A 12,815-nucleotide genomic window follows, 5' to 3' on the forward strand; every position below is an offset into this window, starting at 1 on the left:
TTTTTGCGTGCATTCACACCGTTACATCTCTCTCTCTCTGTCTCTCTCAGTCTCTGTCTCTCTCTCTTCCCCTATCCCTTCTCCCTCCTCTCCCCCTCCCTCTTCCTTCCCTCCCTCGCCCCCTCTCTTTCTCTCTCTCTCTCTCTGTCTCTCACACACACACACACTCATATTATTTCCAGAGAAGTGCCTCAAGGGTGCTGTACTACTAAAACAGTCCTGCAAAAAAAAAAAAACAAAAAAAAACCCAACTCTCTATTGTGTTTAACATCCTGTACTGAAGCCACTCCAGTCACTTTCTTGAAAAAAGAAGCAGAGAAGTCTTTTAGAGTAGGTTTCTCAAGCTCTAGTATTGACATTTTGGTCTGGATAATTCTTTGTTGGGGAGGGTTGGGGACTGTCCTGTGAATTATAGGATGTTTAGCAGCATGCCTGTCCTCTACCCTTGTCTGTGCTAGGAGCACACACCCTTGCGGTGATCAAAAATGTCTCCAGACCTTGCCATGTGTTCCTGGGAGGGGGCAGAATTGCCCTTTTGATTTAGAGGGAGTAGCTGATTTTTAAATGTTTCATTCAACAGGTTTCCCTAAAATATTTCAGACATTTAGGAAAGACATGTCCGAAATGAGTATAGATAGGTAAGAAAATGTTTTCAAATTTCACATTTTTTGAACCCAATAATGTTTACCTTTTGAATAAACATGTTAGGAAGTAGAGTAAAATAATCCAGGGCATTTATGACTTATTTATTTTTAAAAGTTTTTTTTTAATATACACTGGTAGACACTTTGGAAGAGATAAAGGTTCCCACTTATCCCCAGCTTATTACCTAGCTCTAGAGATTACATGTCCACTTATCAGTGTAACATGAAAGAATAACTATATGTCATGGGTACAATTGTAAGTGCTTGAGAATTTAGAATATAGGCTTTAATTGGCTAAATGCAAGAGTGACCAGGGACACCTTTTGTGGAAGAGAGTGGAACTAATGGCCTTTCCTTTTTCCTTCCGTCTCTTCTTTTTCTTTTTATTGCTATTAGCCTTCAGGCACTTTAACTATAAGAAGAAGATACCAGAGAAATGCCTTCTGGAACATCTTTGTAAATACACCCTGAAATCTCACACCAAACCTGAGTCAGTGATCTTGAATTACTAGTTACCCTAACTTTGCTTTTGTAAGCAACTTTTAAATTCTTAAGTTTAAGGAGAATTGTTCTGTCTCACTTAGATGTTTTTAGTTATCCTTTTAATTAAATTTGTAGTAGAGATAAGGTATGCACATGGTTAAAAAAAATCAGACTATACAAAGGTGAAAAAGTGACAGTCTCCATGCCCTTCTTTCCTCCTACTCCCATTCACCTTCAGTTTTGTTTCCATTATTATTTAAAATAACGTTTTCATTTCTTGGTTTATCAATTTCTTATGTATTGAATTCCCACCTCTCCACTTTGGTAGTTATATTATTTTTAGTTTTTCTAACATTTAGGACTTTGAGGTATTTAAACCTCTACTTCTTGATTTATCAGTTTTAGTATCTATTGACTATTATGAAAAATTAACATGTTAATGCACTTCCTCCTTCCATCTCTCTTCTCTCTTTTTTCCCTATTAACAACAAACTATATGATGTGATTAAAATGCAATATATATTTACATAAAGTTATATTACTTTCCCAAGCTTTATTATGCTTATATTATGGGGCTTGTTAATTATAATTAAAGTGCTCTGGAGTTGTTTCTAAAAATTGAAAACCAATAAACAATACTCACACTTCCATGTTAACAAACCAGTAATATGATTGAATCTATGGACAAGAAAATATAATCTTATGTCTGTAAAACTTGTCTCTTAAAAAGTAAACTTTTTGCCGGACGCAGTGGCTCACTCCTGTAATCCCAGCACTTTGGGAGGCTGAGGAGGGCAGATCACGAGATCAGGAGTTTAAGACCAGCCTGGCCAACATAGTGAAACCCCGTCTCTACTAAAAATACAAAAATTCGCCTGGCATGGTGGCGCATGCCTGTAGTCCCAGCTACTTGGGAGGCTTAGTAGTTCTGTTTTCTGACAGAGCTTGCATGGGAGAGTCTGCTATGATCCCTGTACAGGTGGGTGGGGCTTATTAGAGTCACTTCCTGTGGAGTGTCTGGGCAGGGAGGAGTCAAGTTGGGTAATCCTACTATTACTAGAGTTAGGACAAGGACACTTCAGTGTATGGTCGTGGTTTATTTGTTTGTTTGTTTTTGAGACAGAGCCTTGCTCTGTCTCCCAAGCTGGAGTGCGGTAGTGCAATCATGGCTCACTGCAGCCTCCACCTCCTGGAGTCAAGCCATCCTCCTGCCTCAGCCTCCCAAGTAGTTGTGGCTACAGGCACGGAACACAACACCTGGCTAATCTTTTTATTTTTTGTAGAGACATGGTCTCACCATGCTGCCCAGGCTGGTCTTGAACTCCTGGGCTCAAGCTATCCTCCCAGCTCATCCCCCAAAAAAAGATTTGATGCAAACACACTGAGTTAACTTTACTGAAGAGATAAGAATAGAAGAAAATATTTCAAATAAAACAAAATCAGTATTTTCTATGTGCATTAATTAATGGATTATTAAATGTTCTGTATTTAGAAGACCTGCTAACAACTATAGAGGTATACTGAAAACTAACATTTTTGTCAAAATTTCAGAAATATTCATCATAATTTGTCTCCAGGAATTCCAATATCAGTACAAACAGAAGAAAGCTGGCTCCAAGATTTGTTGGATAAAGTGCAATCAAGTGAGTAGTTTGACTTCTTAGCTTTTCCTGGGAGGAGGGATTGCATATTGGAAGTATCAGAGGTGTAGAAGGCCAGTAGAGCCAGATTTTAATCCCAGCCCCAACACATACTAACCTTGTGATGTTGGGCAAGTTGCTTACCCTCTTTGAGTCTTACTTTCTTCATCTCTTGGTAATAGTCATACTGTCACAGGATTCTTATGAAGATCAAAACAAGATTAAATATTTTCAGTATTCAATAAACGGTAGCAATTATGTTCACATCAAGAAATAATCTGCCATTATATTTTTGATACATATCTTTATTTTTATTATAAAAGTAACATATGCACACTTTTTAAATGTCAAATCACTGAGCAGTAGACAATGTAATAATTAAAATTTTAACTTTTCCAGTATATTTCCTTTCATCTTTTATATTCACATTTTATTTTAATTATTTTTTATTTTATGTCATTTATTCATCAAATGATTACTGAGTACCTACCATTTGCCAAGCACCTACCATTTGCCAAGTACCTATCATAGGTTTAGCCTGTAATGGGGTATCAGCAGTGAAAAAAACAAACAAATCCCCTGTCTCAGTGATATTAACGTGTGGGAAGTGGAGGTGATGGTGAGAGCAATAATGTATAGAATAAATTAGTAAATATATAAAACATTAGATGATGTAAGTGCTAAGAAGAAAAGTAAAGCAGGGAAGGGGGTGGAAAGTGTCGGGGGTTGGAGGTAGGGTGCAAGTTTACACAGGGTGCCTAGGGAAATCTTTCCTGAGAACCTGAGGTGCTTGAGCAAGGACCTACAGGAGGTGAGAGAATGAGCCAGGACAATCTCACAGGAAAGGTGTTCCAGGCAAAGGAACAGCAAGTACCTCCTTCTAGAACAAGAGGCCAGTGTGGCTACAGTGGAGTAAGCAAGGAGAATCTTAGGGGATGAGGTCAGAGAGATCTGAGGACCAGATCTTTCTCACTGGGAGTGAGGTGGGAAGTTGCTGCAGAATTTGTGCAGAGAAGTGATATAATCCAACTGGCATTTTTAATGACTGCTGGCTGCTGAGAAAATATGAGGGCAAGAGCCCAGAGATTGAGCCCTGCAGCACTCCATTGTTAAGCTGGGGACATGAGGAAGAAACTAAGGAAAAGCATCCAGTGATGTAGAATAAAAACCAGAAAGTGTCCTAGATACCAATAAAATTTCAAAGAGGCAGGAATGATCAACAGGCTCAAATGGTACTCAGAGGTTAGGAAGATGATGACTGAGAACTAACTACTAGATCTAGCATGTAGAAGTCATTGGTTATGTGGATAGGACCAGCTTCATTGTAACTGTGGGGATAAAAGCCCGATTGGAGTGGGCTCAAAAGAGAGTGAAGTAAGTGTAGAATAGAAATGGAATCATACTCCACAGTCACATTTCATTGCTAAGCTTTTAATGGTACAATGGTGTAATTAAAACATCAACATAGTCTTATTTTTTTAAAGTCAAAAGATACAAATCAAACAATAGTTTCTTTCAACTATTACCCTCAGTTTCAGATGTCACCACTATTATCATGTTGGTGTGTATCTTTCCAAATCTTTTTCTAAGCTTTTATATCCGTATAAAAGTGTAGTAGTGTGGCCGCTTTTGTTTGCTGCTGTTATTTACATGAATGGTATCACACCGAATCTGTTGTTCTACTTGCTTTTTAACTTAATTGGCCTTGAAGTTTTTTACCAGTAAATACAGGTAAAAATTCTTTGTAATTGTTGCATAATAGTACATAGTATAGATGTACAATTATTTATTTAAAGATTCCCCAACTGATGCATAAAATTGTTCCCAGATATTCATTTCCACAGTGTTACAGTAAGCTGCCTCCTCTTTGTGTACACACCCGAGTATTGCTCTAAGATGCCAAGAAAGTGGAATTGTTAAGTGAAAAGTTACACATTTTAATCATCACCTTCCTAAAGAGCTGACCCAACATATGCTTCCATCAAAAGGGTTATTGAGACCACCCTTTTCCTACCCTTTCCCATATAAGATATTGTAATTCTTTTAAATTTTTGACAGTCTGGTAGGTGGAAATTATTATTTTATTTCTTAATTATTATGATTATTGCCAAGGTTGAGCATCTTGATACCAACATATTTTTTTGGTTACTCGATTATCTTCTTGGAATTAAGCAAACAGTGTTCATATCTTTTGCCCATTTTCCCATTGGGTTGTCTTGTCTTTCTTGATGTTTATTTTTTGGCAGCTCTTTACATATCTGTAATACTTCTTTGAATGTTGTATATGTTGCAGATTGCTCCTCCTAGTTTGTCTTTTACATTTGCTTGTGGTCATTTTTGTTATATATAATTTTAAATTTGATGTAAGTAAATCTTTTCCTTGTGATTCTCACATTTTGTGGTTTAAAAAGTATTTCCCTAATTCAAGAATATACGTGTATTTTCCTACATTTTCTTCTAAAACTTCTAGAATTTTACTATTTATCTTTAGCACCTTAATCAATATGGACTTTACTTTTGTGAATGGCTTAAGAAAATAACCATCCTTTTTCCCCCAAATTTTGTCTCTATACTACTCCTTAACCAGTCCAACCCTTCCACTCTGCTTCCACACACACACAAATATTCTGTTCCACTGAACTATTGGTATTTTCCTATATCAATATCACACTATCTTAATTTCTATGGTTTTACTTATTTAATATATGATAAACCAATTTCTCCCCTCCTTATTCTTTTTCAAAATATTATTCCCAGTTATTCTTGGGCACTTGTTCTTCCAAAAGTATTTCAGAATCAAAATTCCATTGAAAAATCCCACCAAAACTACATTGACTATGTAGATTAACTTATGAATAATTGATACCTTTTTAATATTAAGTCTTGCTTTGCAGGAACCTAATGTACCTCTCCATTTTTTTTTCTGATCTTCGTATATATATATATTGTATATACTATATATATGAGCCTCATAAAGCTCTTATTAGTTTATGCTAGGTATTTTATAGTCTTTCATTGATGTAACCAACCATTGGGATCTTTTTTCTTTCTTTTTTTGAGACAGAGTCTCGCTCTGTCGCCAGGTTGGAGTGCAGTGGCGCGATCTCGGCCCACTGCAACCTCCACCTCCCAGGTTCAAGCAATTCTCTTGCCTCAGCCTCCTGAGTAGCTGGGATTACAGGCACGAGTCACCATGCCCAGCTAATTTTTGTATTTTTTTTTTTTTAGTAGAGACAGGGTTTCATTACATCGGTCAGGATGGTCTCGGTCTCCTGACCTCATGATCCACCCGCCTTAGCCTCCCAAAGTGCTGGGATTACTGGTGCGAGCCACTGCAGCTGGTCAGAATCTTTTTTTCTATTGTATTTTCTAATTGGTTATTGTTAGTCTATAGGAAAACTATCGATTTCTATGTATCAATCTTGTATCTGACCCCCTTGCTGTACTTCCTTATTCATCCTAGTCGTTTGTCAGTTGAAAGTCTAGTGGACAGTTACATTTCATGTGAATAGTGGCAGGTTTTTTGTTTGTTTGTTTGTTTATTTGAGACAGAGTCTCGCTCCGTCACCAATAGTGGCAGTTTTATCTATTCTTTATTGGTTTTACTTAGCAGTTATTATGGTCTAAATGTTTGTGTTCCCCTCACATATTGAAACCTGATCACTAATGTGATAGTATTAAGAAGTGGAGCCTTTTGGAGATAATTAGGTCATGAGGATGCAGCCCTCATGAATGGGATTAGTACCCTTGTAAAAGAGGCCCCAGAAAGCTAGTTCATTCCTTCCACCATGTGAGGACACAGCTAGAAGGCACCATATATGAACCAGGAAATGGGCCCTTACCAGACACCAAATCTACCGACACCTTGATCTTGGACTTCTCAGCTTCCAGAACTGTGAATATAAATTTCTGTTGTTTATATAAGGTACTCAGTTTATGATATTTTGTTATAGCAACCCAAACAAACTAAGACAGAAAATTGCTGCCAAGATGTGGGGATGCTGCTTATGAACCAAAAAGTATCTGAGACAGGTTTCAATCAATTTACAAATTTTTTTTGCCATGGTTAAGGACATGCCCAGAAGAGATTTAAGACAGAGTCACTGAAATGGTCTTTGCCTTCCTCCAAAGATGATTTTGAGGGCTTCAATATTTAAAGGGGAAAAGCAGGCCGGAAGGAAAGGAGGAAGGAAGTGGTAATCCATGTGTTGCAGGAGAAAAGGAGCAGATAGGGGAATAGTCAAGTATGTATTCATCTGGCACTCAGTAAATCAGCGCTTTATATAAGATAAAGTGAACGTAGAGTAGCTACCCATGGAGATATTTAACTTTTTATCTGTAGCTGTCTGCTTAGAACAAAAGAAAGGGTGGTTTCTTACATGACTCAGATTTTAGCTTAATTTTTTCCTTGTGGCATAGTGAATTGGGTTCCTGAGTTTTTATTTTCCATTCACATTTCTTCTCCCCTTTCTTTTAAAAATGTTTCGTCTTTCTGAAACATACCAAAAAATAAATAAATAAATTTTTAAAAATAAAATTTCTCAGAGAAAGCATTTTAGAAAAAAATGAGTCTGGTCTCAGGTTGTTTCTGATCTTTCATGGCTAAAACGGTTTTAGCAGTTTGTGAAGTCTCATGTCCTGTGAAGAAAAAATAGGGGACGAAGGGAGAAAAACAACAACAAACAAAGGAACAATCCTGGAAAACTGCTATAGGCCACATTACTCTGAAATCCATACATCACTAGGCAGGTATGAAAGTGGCTTATGTGTGTAAATAAGGTTGTTGTTATTTTCTTCTAAAGTTTAAGTTTTCTAGCTTCAGTTTGCAGGGCTTTACAAAAGCACAGCTTAGTTTTCAGTGATTCCCAAATTGGGGAAAATGGGGGAGAAAAGAAGGAAAAAAATTGAAAACATTATTTTGAAGATTTGTAACCAAGAAAAATTAGAATTCAGTCCAAACTGTAGAAAATAATAAAAATTGAAAAACATTAGTCAAGACAAGAATCTAACAAGTATACTATAGGTTTGGAAACATAATTTTTCTCTCTCCAGTTTCCCATTTTTACTAAAGACAAATCCTAATTATTTGTATACAGTGCAGCAAGAATAATTATTTTTACATAAACTTTTAAATTGGCTTAGATGCAACTTTTGTTCTGTAGAAAGAATCTCGGATAAGACTTTTTTTAAAGTTGAGCCCAGCCATGGATTTGTACCATCAAATACCTATGAGTTGGGTGATCTTCTCTCCTCTTGAAGTTCCAAGATAAAACTTGGGGGCCCTAGGCCTGTCAGAAAATGACATTCTTTACTTACCACAGGTCAGGAACTCTGTACAGGGACTGTATGGACAAGTATGAGGCCAGTTTTCCCAAAGGGCTTTTATTGGATCCATAAGTCAAATTCGATTCCTTAAGGAAAGCACACCATTCCAGTCAAAGCCTTGGTAAACTAATCAGTTTCTCCAACTGTGTTCTATCATAAATGAAAACAGATTCTTATTGCACTTATACAAATAACTGTATTGCTATAAGTTAAGAATGCTCACAAATAGTTTCCAAATTCTGGAGAAATCAGGTAGAAAACAAATACACTCCAAATTTTGTTCTTAGGAGTATACTTTACTCAATTGTTAAAAGCTGTAGATAGCTTAAAAGTTTTCTTGAGTCTGAAAAACAAAACAGAGGATCAGCAACATTTTAAGCAAAAAGCTAAAAAGATTACTTCGAACGGGAAGCAGCTGATGGCCTCTCCGGGTGGTGGTGGCGGCCAGGCCAGGGCGGGTGGCGCAGGGATGGCATGAGGGCCCATGGCCCGGGGGGCTGAGGCACCCGCCACCTGCCGCGGGGGCCACGTGTCTTCCATGGAGGCCGGAGAGGAACTGCTGCTGCTGGCCGAACTCAAGCCCGGGCGCCCCCACCAGTTTGATTGGGAACTCAAGCCCGGGTGCCCCTACCAGTTTGATTGGAAGTCCAGCTGTGAAACCTGGAGCATCGCCTTCTCCCCAGATGGCTCCTGGTTTGCTTGGTCTCAAGGACACTGCATCGTCAAACTGATCCCCTGGCCGCTGGAGGAGCAGTTCATCCCTAAAGGGTTTGAAGCCAAAAACCAAAGTAGCAAAAATGAGATGAAAGGGCAGGGCAGTCCAAAAGAGAAGATGCTGGACTGTGGTCAGATTGTCTGGGGGGTGGCCTTCAGCCCATGGCCTTCCCCACCCAGCAAGAAGCTCTGGGCACACAACCACCCCCAAGTGCCTGATGTCTCTTGCCTGGTTCTTGCTACGGGACTCAACAATGGGCAGATCAAGATCTGGGAGGTGCAGACAGGGCTCCTGGTTTTGAATCTTTCTGGCCACCAAGATGTCATGAGAGATCTGAGCTTCACACCCAGTGGCAGTTTGATTTTGGTCTCCACATCACGGGATAAGACTCTTCGCATCTGGTACCTGAATAAACACAGTAAACAGATTCAAGTGTTATTGGGCCACCTGCAGTGGGTTTACTGCTGTTCCATCTCCCCAGACTGCAGCATGCTGTGCTCTGTAGCTGAAGAGAAGTCGGTCTTTCTATGGAGCATAAGGTCCTACATGTTAATTTGGAAGCTGGAGGGCCATCAAAGCAGTGTTGTCTCTTGTGACTCCTCCCCCAACTCTGCCCTGCTTGTCACGGCTTCTTATGATACCAATATGATTATGTGGGACCCCTACACCAGCGAAAGGCTGAGGTCACTCCACCACACCCAGGTTGACCCCGCCATGGATGACAGTAATGTCCACATTAGCTCACTGATATCTGTGTGCTTCTCTCCAGAAGGCTTGTACCTTGCCACGGTGGCAGATGACAGACTCCTCAGGATCTGGGCCCTGGAACTGAAAACTCCCATTGCATTTGCTCCTGTGACCAATGGTCTTTGCTGCTGCACATTTTTTCCGCATGGTGGAGTCATTGCCACAGGGATAAGAGATGGCCACGTCCAGTTCTGGACAGCTCCTAGGGTGCTGTCCTCACTGAAGCACTTATGCCAGAAAGCTCTTCAAAGTTTCCTAACAACTTACCGAGTCCTAGCACTGCCAATCCCCAAGAAAATGAAAGAGTCCTCACATACAGGACTTTTTAAGCAATGCCACATCTTGTGTTTCTTTGTAGCAGGGTAGATAGTCCTGTCAAAGGGAGGTGCTGGAATAATGGGCCAAACATCTGGTCTTGGATTCAAATAGCATTTCTTCAGGATTGTGAATAGAATGTAGCAAAACCAGATTCCAGTATACTAGTCATGAATCTTTCTCTCCCTGGCATGTGAAAGTCAGTCTTAAAGAAAGAGATTTCACTTGCATGGCAACAGAGCTTTACCTTAAATCTTTAGTCCAGTTACGAATACCAAGTGTTGAACTCTTTCTAGTCGTTTTGATTCAAAGTGCAGTTACTGATGTTGTTTTGATTATACAAGTAAGTAGACCTCCAGAGCCTCTCTAGTGGCAGAGCAGCTCACACTCCCTCCACTGGGAAGGATGGCTTCTGTCTAGTACCTATCCTTGTGTTACTGATGCAGTGGTAGCATTGGTTCAAGTTCTCTCCTGCTGTGGTCAGAGCTGCTTCGACGTTAGCCAAGTGCTTTTCTTCTTGGGCTCCCTTCTGACTTTCAGGACAGTTTTCCTAGAGCCATTTGGTATGAGGTATTAATTTAGCTTAACTAAATTACAGGGGAATCAGAGGCCATGCTCCTGACCGATCCACACACTATTATTGGCTTTTTCTTTTTTTTTTTTTTTTTTTTTTTAACAATGGTGTGCATGTGCAGGAGATGACAAATTTGTATGTCAGATTATACAAGGATGTATTCTTAAACTGCATGACTATTCAGATGGCTACTGAGTTATCAGTGGCCATTTATCATCACCATATTTATTTGTATTTTCTCAATAGTTTTGGCCAGACCTCAACAGATGTTAAGTTACAACTGTGTTTTTCTCGATTATCTAATAACCATAGTACTTAAATTGAACAGTTGCAAAGATGTCTTAATTGTGTAAAGAAGTGGTGTAGTCATGACTTTAGCTGATACTTTTATGTACAAGATCTGTCTCTGCTGTTTAACTTCATTGGATTAATCAGCTGGTTTCAACTCTACTGCAAAACAAAAATAGCTCCTTAAAAGTACTGTTCTCCTTCAGTGGCGTGTAGTTATCTAATCAAGACACCTCATTCAAACAAAACCTGCCTTAGGAAAATTTAATATATATTAAATTATTTTAAAAGAAATACAACATCTTATTCTTTAGCTTTCTTAATCGGTGCTTTATGGAGGCCAGTGTAAAATGACAGGACTCATTGAGAAAGTTGAGGAATTTCCTCTACCACCTTTGTTGCTTGAAGAAAAACATGTCTTTTCAAAATAAGAGGATTTCATTGAAGGAAAGAAAAAAAAAGATTACTTCAGACTTCTCTTAGTCTATGCAATTAATTCCTGTTCTGCTTGATATTCATGAATATTTCAGCTTTCCACGAGTCCTGAAAGCTTTTCCTCTATTCTGATGTCACAGTCTCTGAAGTTATCAGAAACCTGCATTTGAGAACACCTGTTAAGAGTTTTATAGCTGATTATAAAACCAGCTATAAAACTTTGGTGCTTCTAAAGAGCACAAAAACAAGATAACAATTGCCTGGGGATGACAAAAGTTTTAGGGCAGCCATAATTAAAGACACAATTGACAAGAAAATTTGTTACCTCTGTGGTACACAATAATTTAACACAATTATAATTATTACTGATAATGTACATTAACTCATATCAAAATTATAGGAGTTTTCCATAATTTTGGAACACATACTAATAGCATATTTATACAAATACAGGCCAAAGAAAATCAAACATCATTTTATATTTGACAGTGCTTCCTGCATAATTTTTATACCAAATAAGCCAAATATGTCATTTTTGGACTTTAAAGAACCTAATATCTTAAAGGATTAATTAGATCAGGAAAAGACATAATTTATAATTTGATTTTGAAAGTTTGTCAATTATCAAAGGTTTAAAACACTTGATATCACAAAATAGGATCACAGGTTATTGTAAAATAAGTCATTTCATTTAACCAAAGTGATAACTCAAGGATTTCAAAAAAAGAGCAAAAACCTTCATTCTTTGAGAGAAGAGACTTAATTTTCCAAATTATAAGCCCTAGTAAAGGCAACATGAAGCCAATTAAATTTGTTTTTCAAATTTTTATAAATAATCTATAAAATTTTATTCTTGACCATAAGATATAACTTCCATAGCCTTTTGTAACCTGTATAAACTTTATGAAGGAATTGGTTAATGCTTCATGAAAACCTTGTTAAACTGACACAGGCGCCTATATGCTAGTCTTATATCAGTGTGCTTTTGACATTGATGATTAAAGAGAAACTAAACTTATTTTATCCCTCAAAATTGGCCCTTATAATCTCACGGGCCCATCACTTCCATGGTAGTCCCTGGGCCTTGAGAAGTGGAATAGCTTTAATTTCTGGCCCTGTGTCTTGGGAATGCAGTTTATTTTGATTGACATCTTCTACCAGGCCTGAAGATGGGGCCTTAATTGCTGTCAGTGTTTAAAATTCAGCAGGACTTGGTGTCCTTTTTAGACAGAGTCAAAGCCCTGTAACTCAATCTCGTAAGTACTTTAAAAGTGCATACAGAAGGATACACAGATGTAATAACCTTAATTTTTTTAAAAATTTAACCTCAGCCTTTTTTCCTAAGCAAACCAAAACTTAATAATAATGTGACAACTTGATTATATAACTTTTTTTAAAGAAATCCTCTTATCATGACTTACACAGACCATTCATGACATGATTGGACTTTCTGGTTTGTCCCAAATATCCCTCTCTCTTAAACAATCAGTCATTCTACTCTAGGACTAAATTTACCATACAAGATTCTTTCTTTCTCATTGAAATTATTTCTCTTTAAGCTTTCTTACAAAAAACAAGCAAACAAACCTCTTTATTTTTATAACTTTCTTTACATCTCTCTTATTTCCTGGTTCCTTTTACATTGTTTA

At 37.9% G+C, this 12,815-nt stretch overlaps 1 protein-coding gene and 1 pseudogene across 4 annotated transcripts in view; both read left to right on the forward strand.

Annotated features, from left to right (window-relative positions):
• The window catches only part of ERICH6 (glutamate rich 6), a 44,975-nt gene that overhangs the window by 872 nt on the left and 31,288 nt on the right, over positions 1-12,815 (forward strand). For all 3 annotated transcript variants that reach the window (XM_021934745.2, XM_021934746.2, XM_017955791.3), the window contains exons 2-3: positions 581-638; positions 2,679-2,770. In XM_021934745.2, the coding sequence (XP_021790437.1) occupies positions 581-638; positions 2,679-2,770 (150 nt within the window). The remainder of the gene's footprint in view (positions 1-580; positions 639-2,678; positions 2,771-12,815) is intronic.
• On the forward strand, positions 8,631-11,192 carry LOC101021563 (annotated as a pseudogene). Its single transcript, XR_160146.5, has one exon. The product of XR_160146.5 is annotated as a WD repeat and SOCS box-containing protein 2 pseudogene (transcript).

Source organism: Papio anubis, chromosome 2 (genome assembly GCF_008728515.1).
Source record: "Papio anubis isolate 15944 chromosome 2, Panubis1.0, whole genome shotgun sequence".
Taxonomy (NCBI): Eukaryota; Metazoa; Chordata; class Mammalia; order Primates; family Cercopithecidae; genus Papio; species Papio anubis.